General features: G+C 52.9%; 1 protein-coding gene across 3 annotated transcripts in view; it reads left to right on the forward strand.

The window, feature by feature from the left end:
* The window catches only part of ACSF3 (acyl-CoA synthetase family member 3), a 66,719-nt gene that overhangs the window by 12,138 nt on the left and 36,386 nt on the right, over nt 1-18,195 (forward strand). For all 3 annotated transcript variants that reach the window (XM_064459783.1, XM_064459784.1, XM_064459781.1), the window contains exons 4-6: nt 3,777-3,931; nt 4,413-4,558; nt 9,926-10,038. In XM_064459783.1, the coding sequence (XP_064315853.1) occupies nt 3,777-3,931; nt 4,413-4,558; nt 9,926-10,038 (414 nt within the window). The remainder of the gene's footprint in view (nt 1-3,776; nt 3,932-4,412; nt 4,559-9,925; nt 10,039-18,195) is intronic.

Genomic DNA, 18,195 nt, shown 5'->3' on the forward strand with positions numbered 1-18,195 from the left:
GGGAAAATCCATGCTGATATATGCTTCCTTTTCAGCTTTTAGGCATTTTTGCCTCCTTTTCTTTTGGCTGTCTTGGTTGCCTGCACCTCTTCTGGCTGTTTTAGGGCGTCCTGTATCAGGCAAAGTCTTGCAAGATTTAGCATACATCTTTTTTTGCATTAGAAGATAACCAGATGTTGATAGATTCGGTGTTTTCTGTCTGGTTTACATCGCGCTCTGAAGGTGAGGCCTCTGTAAGAGGTAAAAAAAGGTACTGCCTTTCTCCTCTGTCTGCACCTCTTGCTTCAGGTAATCTTAGGCAGATCTGGAGCCTGGTTGGGAAGGTTGTGGTATGAAAGGACCATCTCTTGGAGCAGCTTGCGTGTTCCTCTGTCCTCAGTCACCATCATGCCATCTGTGTGCTGGAAGAAACACGTGGGAAGAATCTTGCAGCTGTGTCTCACTGGGGTTGTTTTGGACCCACTGGTGTAATTTTCTGCCTCTTTTTTTTTTTTCATTTACTGATGGCAAACTGCCACTGGCCAGCCCATGGAATTGCCTAGATATGCTTTTGTGGAGTGGGAGGGGAAGAAAATCAGGAATGTCGGGAAAGCTTTTGGGAACAGAAGGTCTTCCCCTTCTTTGCTGGCTCCAGCAGTCCTGCCCTGTAAGCCTGCCCTGGGCTTTTGCTGCTATTATTGCTGATAGAAAGCGGTTCCCACTCTTGCTTTCTTGCAGTTAGAAACATTTTTCCCTAGCCCTTGTTTGTCTTTAAAGAAATCTTGGTCTATCTCCTGAACATCTTCCATGGGAAGACTGCTGCTTCCTTTGTGTCTGGGGAGCGCTCAGTGCAAAGGCCAGCAGCCCTGGCCTGCAGTGCCACGTTTGCCTCCAGAATCCATGGCTTTTTAAAAGCACTTGGCGTCCTGAGGTATCAGGTGAGCAAAATAAAATGAAATTACAGGCTGCCGATACCCTGTCCATGGGTAATTGATGTCGTGCCGGTGACACATGGGATAACAGAGGGGGAGATTGATCGTGCTGCTCTAAGCCTGACGGGGTTGCAGGATGCCGTGTGCTGGAAGGGCAAAGCTGGTCTCTTGCTAGGAGCCTGTCCAAGCTGGGATTGATTGATTACTCCCAGGTAACGAGACTTTCCCAGATCCTTCTCTCAAACCGTGACGTTATAGTTATAAAACAGAAATAGCTGTTACAGCTGGCTGGGCAGCGACAAGCCCTCTGACGGCTCGGGGTCTGCAGAGGGGCTTGGGGCTGCCAGCTTTGTACCATGGCTCGGTGCTTAGTACTGTTAGAACACATGGGTAGGATCCAAATTTGGCTGAGCAGGAGCAGAGCAGGTGGAGATGTTTGGCTGTCAGCAGATCACCCCGGCAGCTGGTGGCACAAGTCCAAAGGCAGCTGTTTATCTTCAGGAAAGGGGCTGTTGCTGGGGCGAGTCGGACTGACACATTAAAAGCTGTTCCTGTGGCAGGAGAGGTGGTAGGAGTGATTTTATCTAGGGCAGGAGCTGAGCAGGCCTGCGAGGACAGGGGACTCTGGGGTGCAAGGGAGATCTGCTGTGTTTTGGAGTGATGGTTTTGGTTTTTTGGAAATCCAAATCCATGTGAAAATAACTCTGCTGCGAGGCCAGACTGGAAGTCTGCCTGCGCTCCCCACAGCTGCTCTGGATTTGTGAAGGCAAAAAAACCCCGAACCCATCACACAGCAAGGACTGAGCAGCCCCGAGCATCTGTCTCCATCCAATTCTTTTGGCACTGCTTGCCATCGCCCGCCTTTCCCTGCCCAAGGCAATGGTGCTCGGGAGCCCCAGGCTGAGGAGAGCAGGTCCGGGCGTTCAGCCCCTGGCTTTGGAGAGATCCTTCTCCATCCTGCTGTCTCCAATGGGAAAGATGTCAGGGAGATGAAGAGAAAGATCTTTGGGGAAAGAGGCTGGGAGGAATGTGGCAGGGGTTAGATCCTTCTGAATGCAATTTTGCCTATTCCGGCTTGTTTTAGGGGACCATGCTGGTAGGTGGGGTTTCCGCAAGGGAGTGCGATGTTCCCTCTCTGGGCATGTCACGTTCCTCCTCTGCTTTCCCTGATGCCAAGGGGATCTTGGCAGCACTCATTTCCCAGCTCCGGAGGCGTCTGGGGCGGTTTCCACCTCGTACATTTGTCTCGCCCCATTGAGGACCGTCCCTGGGCTGGGAGGTAGCGTGAACTCCCTTCTGTTCGGTGGGACGGTGCCTGTGTCGGACGTGTCCTGCTCTATTAAGAATAACAACGTGGTGGTGGTGGGGTTTTTTTAGGAGCTGATTGTTCTGAAGCAGTGGAGTGAGAGAGACGGAGGGGGGGAGGCAGCACCGACTCAGTGAAGTAGAAAGTAATGAAATGGAGCCCGAGCGAGCAGGACGGAGGGAAGGGGGCAGAGTGACAGCATGAAGGAGAATCACTTGTTCACCTTCAATCAATTCCTGCTTTTTCTCGCTGTCGCACGCGCCTGTGTGCAGCTGAGCGTGCGTGGGCAGGGAGGGGAGAGGCGGCGCGCGTTGTCAGGAGCTGTTAGGAAATACATTTGTCAACCACAGGGCAGGGACTGGAGCGAAAGGAAAGCGGTGGCCGTCGCTGTAGCTTTTTATTTATTGATGGCTTTGGATCGTTGCTGTCTTGGGAAGAGCTTACCTAGGGGGAAGAGTGGCGAGGTGTGGGAGGAATGGGCCCAACTACAGTATTTATGGCTCCTACGCATTGCTAACTGCTCCCAGGTGGGGCTGCTCAGCCAGGGCAGCAGCTGGGGGGTCGCTTGGTCTTCCTCCCCACCCCCAGCAGAGCTGCCTCCTGGAATTTGCCCCCATTTGTAGTTCCCACAGGTTAGCAGGCGTTGCAGCTGAAGAACATCTGTCCTGCAGGGACTGTTCCTCTCGGGAGGAGCGTGGTGGGTGATGCTGCCCTCCTGGCTAGCTGCTGTCTCCTGGCTGCAGCTGTTTTACCTGCGGTTTCTGCTGGCTGCTCTGAGCTCGCTGAGCGCCTTCTCACCAGAAAATGACCATTTCCACTGCAGTGGAGCCTCACTCCTAGTTCCAGTGCACGATATCTCTCTTCCCAGCCCTGCCATCCATCTTAAAAGCAATTCTCCCTCAAAGGTTCGAATCTGTGGGCTCCAGCCTGTGTATCATCATCTTTGGATTTGACTTAGTGTCTTTCCAAAGAAGACCTCCTGTGCTTTGAAAAGGTGGTGGCTTTATGTAGCCTTTGAAGAGCTGTGCCTGATAAGGGAATTAACTAATTCTGCCACAAGCTTATGTCTTCATGAGGGAATTCTTGGCTGTAACATGACAGTACTAAAAATGCTGTTTCCATCATCTTGTGCTCGTTGAGAGTGAAAGCAGGTGCGTGATCCACTGTCGGGGTGAGAGAGTTGAATGTTGTGCTTTGGGCAATAAGGGTCATGATGAGGGTTTGGAGCTGCTGTTCTGGACATGGCTGAGGTGCACGCAGCAGCCTTCCAGATGTTTGTAATGTCCAGAAGCCTTATATAGCAGGGGTTGGATGGTTTGTGAGCAGCCCAGGGTGGCTTTGCTTTGGACCAGCTGTTGCAGTCCTGTACCTCAGTTTCCCCTTGCAGCGTATGAAGGAGCGGTGGTGGGGCTCACTGCCCCACAGGGTGTTTGCAGAGCCCTCGCTTGTGAACCTCTTCAAAGGTGCTGAGGAGTTAGCGTGACAGCGATGGCGATCACTTCCTTCTACGCTTTATGTTGAGGTGTATTTTGATATGTGTATGTTCCCTTCCTTTCTAGGTTTGGAACAAGTTCCTAAGCTCCCAAGCTCCCCGTATCAGTGTCTTCATGGCAGTGCCCACTATCTATGCCAAGCTGATAGAGTATTATGACAAGCATTTCTCTCAGCCGCAAGTCCAGGATTTTGTGCACGCCTTTTGCCGGGAGAACATCAGGTAGGTGAGCGACGCCTGTCTGGGCAGGGGCTGCTGGTGGCTGGCTTTCCCCGCGGTGGATCTGCCGAGGTTTCTTTTCAGCATCGCCTCTTTGCGGTGCTGGTTGTTGTGCTTTAGTGTCTCTTTGACGAGAACGAGGGTGACATTATTTAATTGTGAGCCACTCTTGCATGGTAAAGCCAGAAGGGGTCTGTGTGCTCATTCTATGTGTCACCCTACATGACATGATGCTAAGGACTTTGTCCTCCACCCAAGCTTGCACTGCAGCATCTCTTTTAGGAGTTGTCCCATCTTAACTTAAAACTGTATCAGAGAATCTTCGACATGTGAGGAACATCCTTGGTAGCGGTTAAAAGGCTTCTGGGGCTTCTGGCTTAAGGTATTATGTAGGAGCAGGCTTTATGTAACCCTGTGTTAGACTGCAAATTCCCTGGGCAAAGGTGATCTTGGATACTTTCTTACACGGGGTTTCCCTGAGCAGGTTAATGGTGTCAGGCTCAGCAGCCCTGCCCGTGCCTGTCCTGGAGAAGTGGAAGAGCATCACTGGGCACACGTTGCTGGAGAGGTATGGGATGACTGAGATTGGGATGGCGCTTTCTAACCCTTTGCATGGAGCCCGTGTCCCAGGTAGGAGTCTCTAGAGGGTGCACACTGTTGGGAGGCATTTGGCTGTGAAGTGTTCTTGGTTTTTGTCGTCACAGAGAGTACCCATCTAATCACCGCTTGTCATGATTGAGGAGCAGGCTACGGTAGGAACAGTGAGGCTGGCACGGGAATGGGCATTGGGAAGCCAGGAGGGGGCCGTGGGTGTGTGGGAAGTGGCCGGTGGGTTTCCCTGGGATCACTGGCCATGGTGGATTGGCAAAGGTGTGTGTGCAGAGCTCACAGCAGTGCACGCTGACCTGCCCACGCTGGTTCTGCTCAGGAGGCAGAGTCCGTATTGATGCTTTATTATGTCCAAATGGGACTGCATCTTCAGCTCCTGCTCGGTGAAGTTGTATTCGTGTGCGGTGTTGACACAGGATTCCCCACGCAGCAGTTCATGTCCAACCGATCGGTACTGAACATTTAAAATAGGATGTCTGTTCACTTTATTTTAGTGCAAGTTTCTTGACTCTTCAGGAATTAGAAATTGTCACACCTCGTTGTACACTCCGGTTCTGTTCTCTCCTTGTCTTTCCTCGCTTCTCTTAGCTACCCTTTGTGACTCCTCTCAATATCTGTGGTTTATGTAACCTAGAAATAAATTGATCTGAAACATTAAAAATATGAAATGCCCCCACCCTCCCTTTGGTTAAAAACGTGGCCATCTGTCTGCCAAGCAACCCAGCCCACCACTATGCCACCTTCTCCTCCCCACGTGCTGTCTGCACGTGCATGGCACCATATGCACTGTCTTGGTCTTCGGTGTCTTGTGGGACCAGCGTTATGCAGGGGGGCTGTCCTGGGCTTGTGGCTTCCCACAGCAACCCAGTCCCTCCCCAGTGCCCCTGTGGGGATCACACAGGGAGAGGAGAAACCACAGCTCCCCAGCACTAGCTCCTCAGTCTGAGAACAGCTCGGGCGGCACGAAATGCACACTCTAGTTTACTTCTGCAGAGTAGCTGTAGCTCCCACAGCTCAGCCAGTGTCCCCTTCCCCCAGAAGCCCCATCCCTGCAGGCAGGAGAGGGAAGCAGGCAGGGAAATGAGATTCCCACCTGCACGAGCTCCAGCTCTCCATGAGCCCCACGCTGCAGGGTAACGGTGCAGAGATCATTTGGATGTCCCTGTGGCCTGGTTAAAGTTGCTCTTCATTCATCTTCAGAAGGGGAAATGAGTGGAGGCTCTAGAAGTCTCCCAGGAGACAAAAGGAAATAGGATTGAAAGCAACATGGGCAAGACAGACGTTGGCACCCAGAATGGCAGCTCCTACTGCAGAGCTGGATGGCCGTGATCCTGAACAGAGCTGGGACAGGGTCCCTGAGGGTACCGGGGTCTGCAGGGGAGCTGGGGACAAATCCTATTCTGCAGCTATGAGCGGAGGGGCTGGGGATAAAGGCCAGCTGACTGTCACTCCAGCTGCTGTCCAGGGGCTCGGTGCAGCCCCAAGAGGGGAGAGAAGCATCTCACAAAGGTGTGAATCAGCAAGAGACCTTACAGAAAGAGGGCTATAATTGAATAGGCTTGATTAATTTATTTCAGGAAGTGTCAGCTGGGAAGCAGATGGGTGAAGCTGAGGCATAATTTACTGGAGCTGTGAAAAAGCTTTTGATATAGTACCCCATTAGAGGCTGGGATGTAAGGTCACCAGGTACCACCGAGCATCCTGCGTGAGAGAGTCAACTGAGAAAGGCAGTGATGGGCTGGGAACAGAGGCTGGGCAGGAGGAGGAGTGAAGTGTCCAGAGAAAAGAGCTCAGATGGCACCGGTGTTACGGGGACAGATGCCAGGCAGTGGTGACCAAAGACCCATGTGCTGGCCAAAGCGATTACTGGCTTTATTCTGAAAAAGAAGTAAAGAAGTGCCGCAAGCGTGGCGCTTTGCCCTGTGGGTAAGTCCAGGGATCCTCACACGTGCCAGAGGAGGTCGCTCTCCTGGAGTGGAAGCAGCACATGTCCTTCTCTGCTGCTTCGTGAGCCTCTGAGGAGAGGTGCTGGGGCTTCCCTCGCCCGCTTTCACCTTCTCGGTGTGGCTGGGGAAGGGCCGAGTCCACCCGTGTCACCAGTGCTGTCTCTGGTGGCGTGGCACTGCTCTCCACCCACAGCACAGGTCTGAAGGGGCGAGGAGGGGGGGGGAGGCTTTAATTTCCAGAAGAAGAAAACATGAAAGATTTGAAAGATAAATGTTTGCTTGTATATAGTTAAAACCCTGCTTAAAATGCCTCTGTTTTCACCAGCTCTCATTCTAATCCCCCTGGTGCTGTTACTGTGAAGGGAGATGAATAATTCATGGATGGAGAATGCCTCACTGGGCCTAATCACCACTTTAATTGGAGGTTTAGATCAGAGGCAGCTAATAGCTCCTACAGCGGGGACTCCGTGTATTGTTGACAGTGAGATCGTTGAGTGCCTTATCGTTGGCCTGTTTCAATTCTCCCAGGACACCACCGCACATAACAGCATCGAAGTCCCCAGACACCGAAGGACACAGACCGCAGGGCCAATTAAATTTATCTAGGAAGAGCTGACAACTTTTTTTAAACAGAGAGGAGAACCGGTGGAAGAATAATAGTGTCACTCCTTCCTGACTGCAGCCTGGCTGATGCCGGCTGAGCTGACACCGCGGGCATGTTGCCAGCATTTCTTAACATTCAGGAGTCTGCAAATTGGAGAGAGCTGGGAGGGAGCAAGAAGGGAAGGAGCAGGGATCTCTCCCCAGTTTCCCCTCGGGGTTATGGCTGGGGATGAAAGGAAGCCAGTGCTGAGTGTTGATCCCCCTCTGATCACCCCCAGTTGCGGTCTCGGTGAAGGCAGGACCTCCAGTACCGATCCTTTGGGAACGGGCTCAACCTTGCGCTGACCTGTTGGAGTCGGCACAGCGTGTATCTTGACATGGCAGATGGGCCCGAGAAGCTTGAGTCATTGTCTTTGCACAAATTTTATTAATGCTGTCAGGTTTGTGTAGTTCCAGTCAACATTGTGACCACTTTCAGTCTCTACAGGTGTTGATTTCCATGTTTGTCATTTTTCCTGAATACCAGAAAGCCTTTTCCAGGGCAGATATAAAACCATATTTCCAAATATAAGGAAACAGCTCCTCACGAGGGACTGACTTGACATGTTGGTTTTACTTTAGCCAAGTAGGAAGTATCTGTAATGGTGATCTGAAACACTGTATGGGAAACACATTGCCCTCTCTGTGTCTTCAGATTTGTTTGACAGCACTGTGCTGATCTTTGCTGTTTCATTCTCCAAGACTGAGACTAGGAGTGGGCACTAACCATTTAGTCCTGCTGCCCATGAATCAGTCTATTTCCGCACTGTCAGTAGCTTGCGTACAGGGAAGAAGCATCTTCCAGGAAGGCATCCATCTGATCTCGATTTGAAGGCTTCCAGAGATGACAAATCTGTGAGAGCCTGTGGCAGTTCATTGCACTGGTTACTGCTCCCTCCGTGAGCTTTGCAAGACTGGCTTTGCAGCGTCTGCCTGCTGTCCCTTGCCACGTCTCGCAGGCAGGTTGGAGGCTGTCCACACAAGGCGTTTTTCACACTGGAGAAAATGTTCTCGTAGAAATCTAGAAGGTGGCTTCAAGCAAGCACGATGTGCAAACATTTGGTGTGTTTTCCACCTCTAACTTGCTTTTTGAGTCCTCCTGGAGTTCTCCGTGGCAGGTACCAGACTGTTTAAAGTACAGAAATAACTCTACGTGGCCCCTCAGGGCACTTCTCCTGGTGACTTCTCCTACCACGTGCTTCTCCTTCCTTACCCTGCAGCAGTCCTCTGTCTCCAACTCCTGGCACTGTCTGGCCGTGAGATGAGAGCAGCCCAAGCGATACCTGTGGTAAGAGAAGGACCTGGCTGCGTGTTGGCTGACCTGAACGCCGAAGGCAATTTCAGGCTGAACAGACACATCACAGAACTGCCACGTCCCTTTCTGTTTATTTCTCGCCAGATTTGCTAATTGTTCGGGTAGTTTTGCTGCAATAAAATCTCACTCCCTCATAGCCCATCTGCTCTTAGCTGATCCTGCAGGGATGCCATAAATCTGGGCTACGACGACATATCGATTTCCATGGCAACTGACCAATGTAGCAAACAAAATCATGATGTCACAGATACCGGATCTCCAGGGCTTGAACAGGAGAACAAGACCAGGCTAGGGAAAATGCCACTTGAACCCAAATGCCTGGAAATCAGACAACAAGGAGAAGACAGCACTGGGCTCCAGGTCCTTCATGCCCTGCTCTAAGGACTTTCCAACCTTGGGTTGGTCGGGCTGCCTGACCAGTGGAGCCAGAAAGCCCCACCAACTGGAGACTCTCCAGAGGGGGCAGGAAAAAAATCTCTTAAAATAAAGAATAAACTTACCAGTTTAAGCCTTGACCTGTCCCGTCCTCCCAAGCCACAGGTCGCTCTGTGCTGACGTCTCTCTGCACCCTGAGCAGGTTTGCGCGCTCGCTGCTCCTGGCTTGCAGGGGATGAAAGTCACGGGCTTCATCTTGCAGCAAGAGCCGCCTCGTGCCATTGAGATGCAGAGCGAAACCTGCTGAGCCAGCAGATGCCCACAACTGGTTGCTGCTGAGCCTGGAGCTCCCCATCAGACAGAGGTCACAGGAACAAAGCTGCCCTTTCTTCTGTGCTTTCAGATGCTCAACAAGAAGAGCGTGCACTAAACCAAGGGGTGGGAGGGGTGCAGGTTGGGGAGGGCTGGGTCACAGGGCCATCTTGGAGCTTAATAGCAGTTGTTCGTGACACTGTGTTGTATTCCATGGCTTTGAAAATTGAAACCTGTGGAAGAACGGTGTGGTTTTGATCTCTGCTTTTCTCCTATGATGTTTTATATACAGTGTATTGATGCCTCATAAAACTGAGATAATCCCTTGCAATTCTCACACTGTTAAGCCTTTGCCTTCTCTGTCAGGCCCAGGCTATAGAGAAGCAGTGAGCCACTGTGGTAATCATCGTGCTCTTTATTTTCACATCTTTGTGTAGGTTTCATGGTTCCTTTTTTTTTTTCTTGAAAGACAGCTTCATTACTGAGCTACGAAGCTGTGCTGATGTCTTCAAAGACTGGCCAAGAGAGACTGTTCAGGGCTGGAGATACATTTGTTTTCCCAGGCATTTCCAACACTGCCTGCTCAGCGAACAACACCGTATTGCACTGCAGTGACATTTGCTTGCAGACATGCGATGTGATCGAAGCCTTCCTGAAGGGTAACCCCCTGCTAGGAAACACTTTAGTGCCAGCACAGTCTGCAGATGCCATTGATAGACGAGCAGCTGCTCTTTTGCATCCTTGATTTTGTTGTTTCCCAGAGGCTGGCCACCGTTTCAGTCTTGTTTTCCTTCGCAGGTTCTGTGGGCACCCCGCTTCCAGGGGTGGAAGTGCGCATCGCCACCGAGACCTTGAAAAACGGTGGTCGTTCCTACACCATCCACGCTCAGGGAGATGAAGACAACACCCAGGTAGTGCTCAGCCATGTTCTCTGCTGCTTCACTTTGTCTCGGGAAAAGTTCTCTCCTCCCCAGCCCTTTGAAGCCCCAAAGATTAAGGCTTGCTCTGCTGTTATTCCCAGGGACTCAGTGATGCTATTTAGAGTTTTCTCTTTCTTGTATTTTTTTATGGCTTACTATGTATAGCCGTGGTACTTCATGGACCACAGAAGCGTTGTCCTTGTCTGCAGAGAACCACATCTGAGAGAGAACATCCCCCTGCATGGGGGTGAGAGGGGAAAGCTATGGTATAAGGGCTATGGGCTATGGCATAGGAAGATGAGTCTGCTGAGGCTGTTGATGGCCCAGAGGAAGGTGATGGGTTAAGCAGTGCCTGGCCTTTGACAGCCATGTCAGAAAGTTGACGTCTACTGCAGAAGGTAAGAAAAAGGCGTTGACAGGAACTTGGGTGGACCCTACTCTGGTCCAAAGAGTCACTAAATAGTCTGGAGGAGAGGATGAGGGCTGGAAAATCTAGAAATGGAGTCTGTGTTTATTTCACAGGTTTTTAGCAGTGAGAATTGGAAAGGCAGGACTGGGGGCCTTGGGGGGCTGCATTCGTTTCAGAAAGGCGCAGGGGGAAACCCATCAGGTTTCCATGAAAGTCCAGCTCCGTGCCAAGCTCCAGCTGCCACGTGATGTCTGCACCAGCAGTTCTGGTATCCCAGAAGTTGGGTGTCCTTGATGGTGGAGCGGTTGGGCCCCTTTCCCCATGAGTTGCCCCCTTGTTGGGGTGCTGTGTGTTCCCCGCTGCAGAAGTAGCCCCCAGCCTGAGGTCTGGGGTGTCGTGCTGCCTCTGCCCACAGAAACGGCTAACCAGGGTCTGCATTCCTGCCACATCTCCTTCACACCCTCATTGCGGGTGCAGGTCACGTCGCTTCTGGCAGATCAATAGCCAGGTGATGTACGGGCTCGGCGGAGTAGATAGATGCTGTGTGTGCAAGAGAAATTACACCAGCAGTCGTGTGCTGCGTGGGTGGGAGACAGGCAGGCATGAGATCCAACCTGAAATACATGCCTTCACTTGTTCCTCTGGGGAAATAGCTTCTTATCTAGCCACGTATGCGCCAAGGGTTCGAAAGCAGCTTCCCGGTCTGTTGCAGGGTATACTCAGAGACACTGCTGGTGTAAGCACTGGTGAAAAAGCTCAAGAAAGCCTGTTTTTTTTTTCCTCTCGATTATCTGGGCTGGCAGCCGGAGGAGCCAGCGGGACCGTGGGCAGCCCCCCGTGTGGGTTGCGGTCAGGCTGCATCAGGCTGCGTTCTGATGCCATAACAGGGCTCTGGACCCACCCTAGACATGCAAAACGAGCCCAGGGAGAGCTGAGCGGGACCGCTCTGCCCAGGGATTGTGACTTTTATTAGGAAAAAAACAGGTTTGCTGGGCTTTATTCTGTGTCAGCGCTGTGGCGTGGCTGAGCAGTGGGCAAAGCAGGAGACCTGGGGTGGCCGCTCCGGCGCAGCACTCAACACGTAGGAAGCCTTGTCCCCTTTTTACTCCATCACTGGATGAGTGTTAATGTGTTAGGGTTTTCTCCCCTCATCCTGGAGATCTTGTTGGCCTTTTCCTTCCACTTGTGTGGAACTGAGATGTGAAATATAACGTGTCCATTTTAATAATGATTCTATAATGCTTTTTTTTTTTACCCTAAGGGATTTCTAGGCGCTTTAAAAATTAGGTCTCAGACATAAGAATCCCCAAAGTGCAGCTACTTCCAGTATGAAATGATGTGGACGTTGTTCTTCTGAATTATGAAAGGAAAAATTACGTAATGTCTTCTTTCAATACTCTTTCCCCTTCCTTCTGTTTGTGTTGAGTGAGTGGAGAAGAAAGGGAGCCTAGATGACCTGTGTCTGGTGCTGGAAGCCCACCACCCCCAGGGCTTCAGAGAGCTGAGACTCACGTAACTCTTTTTTCTGGCTTCAGGCTGCTTGACTTCAGATTTGGGGCAGAGGAATTACCCTTTTATCCCAGCCGTTTCTCACATACACCCTTCAGCCCCCAGCGCGGTGGCTGAGGTCCACACCGATGTCTCCCCGTGCTCTCAGGAGCTCCCACCAGCGCTGGTGTTGGCCCCACGCCCCCTGCTGATGGCTGGCTTTCTGTCGGGCTTTCCCTTGGGGTTTTTTTTGACTGTTCTGGTGAATTCTCAAGACATCAGCTGGGGGAGGGTGTGGGGAGGTGGTAGAGTTTGCCTCTGGGCGTTGGCTGAAGGATTGGTCCCTCTCTGAAAGGCTGTTCCCATCTCACCCACCTTGCCCCTTGTCCCAGCTTAACTGGGAGTTTCTTCAGGCTGAAGGGAGAGAAATGGTCCCATCTGCTTGGTCCACCCTAGGGACAGCAGCTGGCTGGGTACCTCCAGGCCATCCACAGCATTTCCAGGAGCAGAGCAGAGCCAGCTGCCTCTGTCCCTGCGACTGTCAGAGGGGCCGTAATGAGGTGGGAAAAACGGTCCCCACTCTCAGCATGTCTTGGCACAGACGGACGCGTGGCGATGCCAGGAGTTTGGTTTTTCTGTGGCCTGGGTACGGAGTGTGACTTTCCATCGCGTGGCTGTGCCGGCGGGCAGGTGGCAGCCGTGGTGGCACACCTTCTCCCAGCCATGGTGTAATTTAACTCCTTCACAACTGCAGTTGCGGGCGGAAAGCCTCACCTGCTGCCTGTTCCTGCCCTGAGATGCTGCTGCTGGCACACTGCGTGCATCATGCTTGGTTAATAATTTATGTCAGAAGAGAGTACGTCAGTGGAATTTATTTAAAACAAGGAGGGTCTGACAGTCCGAGTGCTTATCACGCTCCACCAGTCAAAGAAAGGCCTGGCTTTGTTTAAAATCACCTCCTTCACGGCGCAGGGGCTGTCCCCGGGATGAGAATCCCCTGTTGGTGTCACCCTCCCTGCCTGTGCCACAGGACAACCCTGGCATGGCCTTTTCCTTGCCTCTTATGAGAAGGGATAAACTCATATTTCTTCACCTCCCTTGCACGAGGGCTCTGAGGCTTACATCACATTGCTTGATTGAGGGCTGGGTGGTCTGTGGTGTGGACCCAGCAGAGACAGAGGGGTCCCGGTGGAAGGGCAGCGGTGGTGGGGCCGGTGGCAGGAGGCACGCAGCCCTCCCAGTGCCCGCTCTGCCCGGGTTTGATACGAGCGTACCCGGCCCCATCCCTGCTCCGGGTGTTTCTCCCTGTTTTGGCATTGATGCTATAAAAAATTACCAAATGTCACATAGTGGATTGCTGGAAATAAACACCTCCCGGCAGCCAGGCCAGCACAGGGAGCGCCTGCCGTCTGCTTCAGTGATACAGCTCTGAGGGCAGGGACCCCTCTCCGTACACGGAAGGCTCGGTGCACATCTGTGCCGCTGCACAGATAATAATGAAACTGCCAAGCCGGAGCTGGTCCCGGCCGTGGTGGGGGCACGGGGCCGCGCCATGGGGCGGCCGTGCCGCGGGGCAGCGGTGCCTGGCAGCGTTGAGGGCTAAGGGGGAGCACGGTGGGGCAGATCTGGCAGGATGCCGAGCACCCCGGTAGGAGTTGGGCTGCAGGACGTCTCTTCTCCCCAGCCTCTTGGCTTCCGCGAGTAGGTGATCTTCGTGCCGGGGGTTAGGCGCATTGTCAGGGCAATCTGCAAGGCGTTCACACCTCGGCTCCGCTGTGCAGAAACCCTCCTGACTGCAAGCGGAAAGAGCCTTTGCCAAGGAAATTATTTGCTTAGCTGTACGGAGCCTCGCAAGGTCACCGCCTTTGCTGCTCGCGTTGGGCTGAGGTTTCTGCCTTCTGCTGCCTCTCAACATCAGAAGACGACAGACTTTGAGCTGTTTTTTTTCCCCACTAACACCGTCTCTCCCATTAGATGCTGGGGGATCGCGCCATTTCCATTCACATTGTCACCCTTTGGACGCATTTGCGCGTCCTGCCGCGGTGAGATGTAAACAGGAGCTCGGCAGCATCTCGGCGGTGGCAGAGGAAGGCGTGTGGGTGGCGGGAGTGGGGAGGTGGGGAACATTTCTGCTTTACCATCCGGTAACTGCCTGAGCTTGCAGCAGGGGACTGCTGTAATTTGCAAAGCTGGTTTCTGGCACGCCCTGAAGATCAATAATCTACTTAGCTGAAAGTTTGCTGGATCTCTGTTCTTCCCTTCATTTTCTCCCTTCCCTTGATTAGAGTGCTGGATTCCTTTCGTGCATGTGCTGCAGCCCTCCGATCTCCTTGCAGCTCTCACGAGCCTCGTGCTCCGTTGCATCCAGTTTGCTCAGGTTTCCTAGCTGGTGCTCGTGCCGCTTCCGTGCTAATTGTTGCTGCACCCTGGGGCTGCGAGCTGGTTTCCTGAGCTGACATGGAGCTGCATGCGATCGGTGCCCTGCGCTGCTTTCTCCCTTGTCCTGTTCACTGCCCAGGCTTGGCTTTACATTTCCCCTTGGGTGACAGGCAGAAGGATGAAGCTGCACTGCCACCACCAACACCGAAACAATGTGCTCCAGCCTGACGCACTCGCTGCACGGTCCGTTCCCAGCTGAGGATGCTCTGCAACCTGGCGTGGGACAGGACCACCTGCGGTGGGGCAGCGTGGGCAGGAGGTGGCCTGTCACGGCGGCTCCGGGCTCCAGCCTGACAGTGTCCCCCACCTCCTCCCCATGCAGGAGCGTGGCGGTGCACAGCGTGGTCTCCTGGAGACATGCTGTCCTTCGAGGGCTTGGAGAAGTGCTCCTCCTCTGGTACATCCCTGGGGAGCAGAGCTGTGGAAGTGGACGTCAGGGGACAGCAGCAGCTTCCCCTGCTTTGAGCCATCCCAGCTCTTGCTCCTGTAGCCGCTCACGTCCGAAGCCGTTCCTAAACGTTTAACCTGCATTAGGCAGCTGCCTGTTGAGCTCGTCTGATCCTATAGGATCAGGTGCTTTACCCAAAGAGCCTGGGTTTTGGGGTAGGGGAAGCTGTCAGCGCTCCTCCTTACCCACAGCCCCAGATGCTTTTTCTCCTGGTCTTTTTTTTTCCCTTAACTTCTCAGCAGCCCAGGGATCTCTGTCTCTGTGCCTGCCTCTGGTGCACAGGAAAGGGTTACAGCTCTCCAGCGCCGAACGTTTCAGTTTGCTTTGTTCAGTACGATGCATATTTCATACGCTTAGCTTCCCAGCTGGCAGAGGCCTGGAAACCCTGCGAGCTGTCGGGTATTGTCTCTCTCCTTCTTTATTTGTTTGTTTGTTGGTTGGTAGGTTTTTTGGGTTGTCATTTTTGTTGGATTTTTTTTTTTCCCTTTTCCAAATTGCTCGCTCGCACGAAAGCCAAACCCTAGTCCCTGACAATAGGGGTCTATCAATAGATAAACGGTTTCACAGCTGTATCTAATGCAGTGCTCTAGCCAGGGCTTTTATGGCGAGTGATTTTCTCGTGATGAGGCTGCGGAGGGAGCCGTGTGGGACGCATGGGTTGCAGGAGCTGGCAGCAGGAGGACACTGCAGCCATGGGCTTTTCTCCCCCCGCAAAGGTTGTAATTATCTCGTTGTTTATCCATATGCAAGCTGTCGTCCTGGATGGGAACCGGCTCGGCTGCGGCCATCCCTCTAGAAAGCCACCAGCATCTCCTGGCCCCTCTTCTCCGTGTTCCCTGCATCTCTGCCATCTGCTAGCAGCTTGCTGCTTGTTGCCAGCACCTCCGCGGGGCTGCGGGCATTGGGGGCAGCTGGCACCATCACCCTTTGTTAAGGCCGGAGGTCTTGGCCGTTGATGCCCCTGTGGGGAGGGGACCAGGAGTGGCTCCACCTCGCGCATGTTCATCCCAGATCTCTGGAGAACCAGTGGGGAGGTGCTTGGTCATCACTGAGCTGCCAGGTTTGTCTTGGAGGCTTCCTCCAAGGTCTAGGCACCACGACAGCTGCTCCCATGGGCTTGGCTACTTGGCACCTCTCTGGGCCAGGACCCGCGTGCAGGTGCTGTTGCACGTGCAGCTCTCGTACGGTGTCTCCTCATCTCATCCATCCAGGTATTTTGAAACGGCTGGTGCAAGCGTACCTGGCTTTTCTCCTGCGTGTAGCTCCTGAGGCTAGAGATAGGCACCTGCCAGCCGTGGCTGGGGTTCCTGACAATGGGCAGGTAAGAACGTGCTGGTGGGGATGTGACCTCCTGTCCCAGGGAGGCCCGCCTCTGCTGTCCCAGGCAGCCACCCTCAGCATAAAACAGTTTATTCCTTGTCCTCAGTGCTCCTACTCTTCCAGAACATCTCTCCGCCCAATGGCACAATTTTTCATCTGTTTTCTTGTCCCTGCTGCATCCCATCCTCATGTACCGGTACCTCCCGCAGGTCCCTCAATGGTGAACCTTACCTCCAGCATCCCAGTTCCATCTCCCATCAACAGCTCGGTGCTGGAGGCGCAGGATGTGCTGTATGGTGCTGAAGCCTCATCGGAAGCCTTCACCAGGACAGCAAGCTGCTGATTCCAGGGCGAGCTGTTACTTGGGACTTGGGGTGAAATTCAAGTTGAGCTACAGAGAGCCGAAGGCTGGCTGACGAGGCTGCCCGGCTACCAGAGGGGCTTGCGCGACGCTTGGGGCTTCATCTCCCCTGCCGGGTCTTTGACCACCTCATGGATCCTGCTCTCAACCCCGTGATCGCTCCCCGTCAGTTGCCATCTCTCAGGCAGGCAATGTGGGGAATAGGTTGATGAAGGCAGCCTCAATTAGATCTGCTGCTTTTCTTCTATCTGGAGCATCAGTCCTGAGGTTTTCTGGGACAATCCGCCTTTGGTAAACTCACGCTGCGTTTTTTCCCATTTTCCATTTGCCTCTGCTTCTTCCAAAAGCTCCTTCCAAAGGCCTCGCAGTGTTGGACACCTCAGCTGTGTAGATTCCAGTTACGATTTCTGTTTCACCATGTTCCTCCCCTCAGTATCCTGGTTTGTGTCCTGCCCAAGGAATTCAAGTTTCTTCACTTCGTTGCCCAGGCTGCTTTCATTACTATAGGAACAATTTAGCTGCTTCTCATTGATCACATCCAGTTCCTTGGTCAACTCAGTCAGTAACTGCATTCTCATACGTATTTCTGTCTCCTTCCTTCTTTCTGTCTGTCCTCTGGGGTTTTTTTATTTATTTTTTGGCCGTAGCTGTATTTCATTTCTTTCTGGTAGTAAAAGTGGAGGCAGAGATTACGTCCCCTTGTTTCTCAGCTGAAAACTTTTCTTACCACAGGAGCAGCCTTGATCCCAGAAGACTATTTCCTTGCACATTCAAACTGAATCCATCTGCCAAGAATCCTCTTTCCCCGAGTGTTTCCTTTGAGCTACCCTTTGTCACAGCACCCTCAAAATCTGTACTGATCTCTCTATTATTATTTTATGCTTTCATTCCCCCTTGGTGGTGGGGGGAAGACGTGGGATGTGTGTCCTCGGTGCCCTTCACCAGGCTGGCAGTCTTGGCTCTGCCAACATGAGGGCCAAGGGGTGGATTCCTTTCTAGTCCCGTCGTGGCTGGTTTTGGTTGTCAACCCTGGAAGACCGGGGTGTTCGTGTCTGGTGTTGAGAGACATGGGATGACCGCAGGTCTCCTGCCCACACAGTCACTGGTGCTTGTTTCTACTCAGTTTTTCCAACCTCACGCCTCAGTCCCGAGCTGTGGGTTCAGCCCACATACAGCCTGCCTCCTCTCGTCATATGCTGGCTGGATCTCCGTGGGGTCATGGAGGCTGTTGCTGCTGTAGCATGTCTTGGAGGTGTTTGCCAAAGAGCCCTGGACGTGGTGGGGGAGATGCAGAAGCAGAGATGGGAAGGAAAAAGGGGAAAGTCTCTGCCCCAGAGTGCTTCCAGTCAAAGGGAGGAGGCACCGACTGCCATGGGACGGCTTAGCACGGGGAAGCAATTAGAGGTTCTCGGGCAACGCGATCATCTGTAGTCACAGCACATCACAACCTCCCTGACCTCGACTTTTAAGTGAGGCTTATGAAAAATGAACCGAAGGTGGGCCACTAATTGAATCCTTGCCTGGTCCTCTGCCTGCCCCCGAGCGCAAAATCAGAGCGGGCGTTGCGAGGGCACGTCAGGAGCCTTTCTCTAATGAAGAGAGCCGAGGGAGTGGGAAGATGTGCTGACATCTCGCCTCGTTTATTATCTTCTGAAGCCTGCAAACAAGAGGGATGAGAACAGC

This window comes from Phalacrocorax carbo, chromosome 8, assembly GCF_963921805.1.
Source record: "Phalacrocorax carbo chromosome 8, bPhaCar2.1, whole genome shotgun sequence".
Classification (NCBI taxonomy): domain Eukaryota; kingdom Metazoa; phylum Chordata; class Aves; order Suliformes; family Phalacrocoracidae; genus Phalacrocorax; species Phalacrocorax carbo.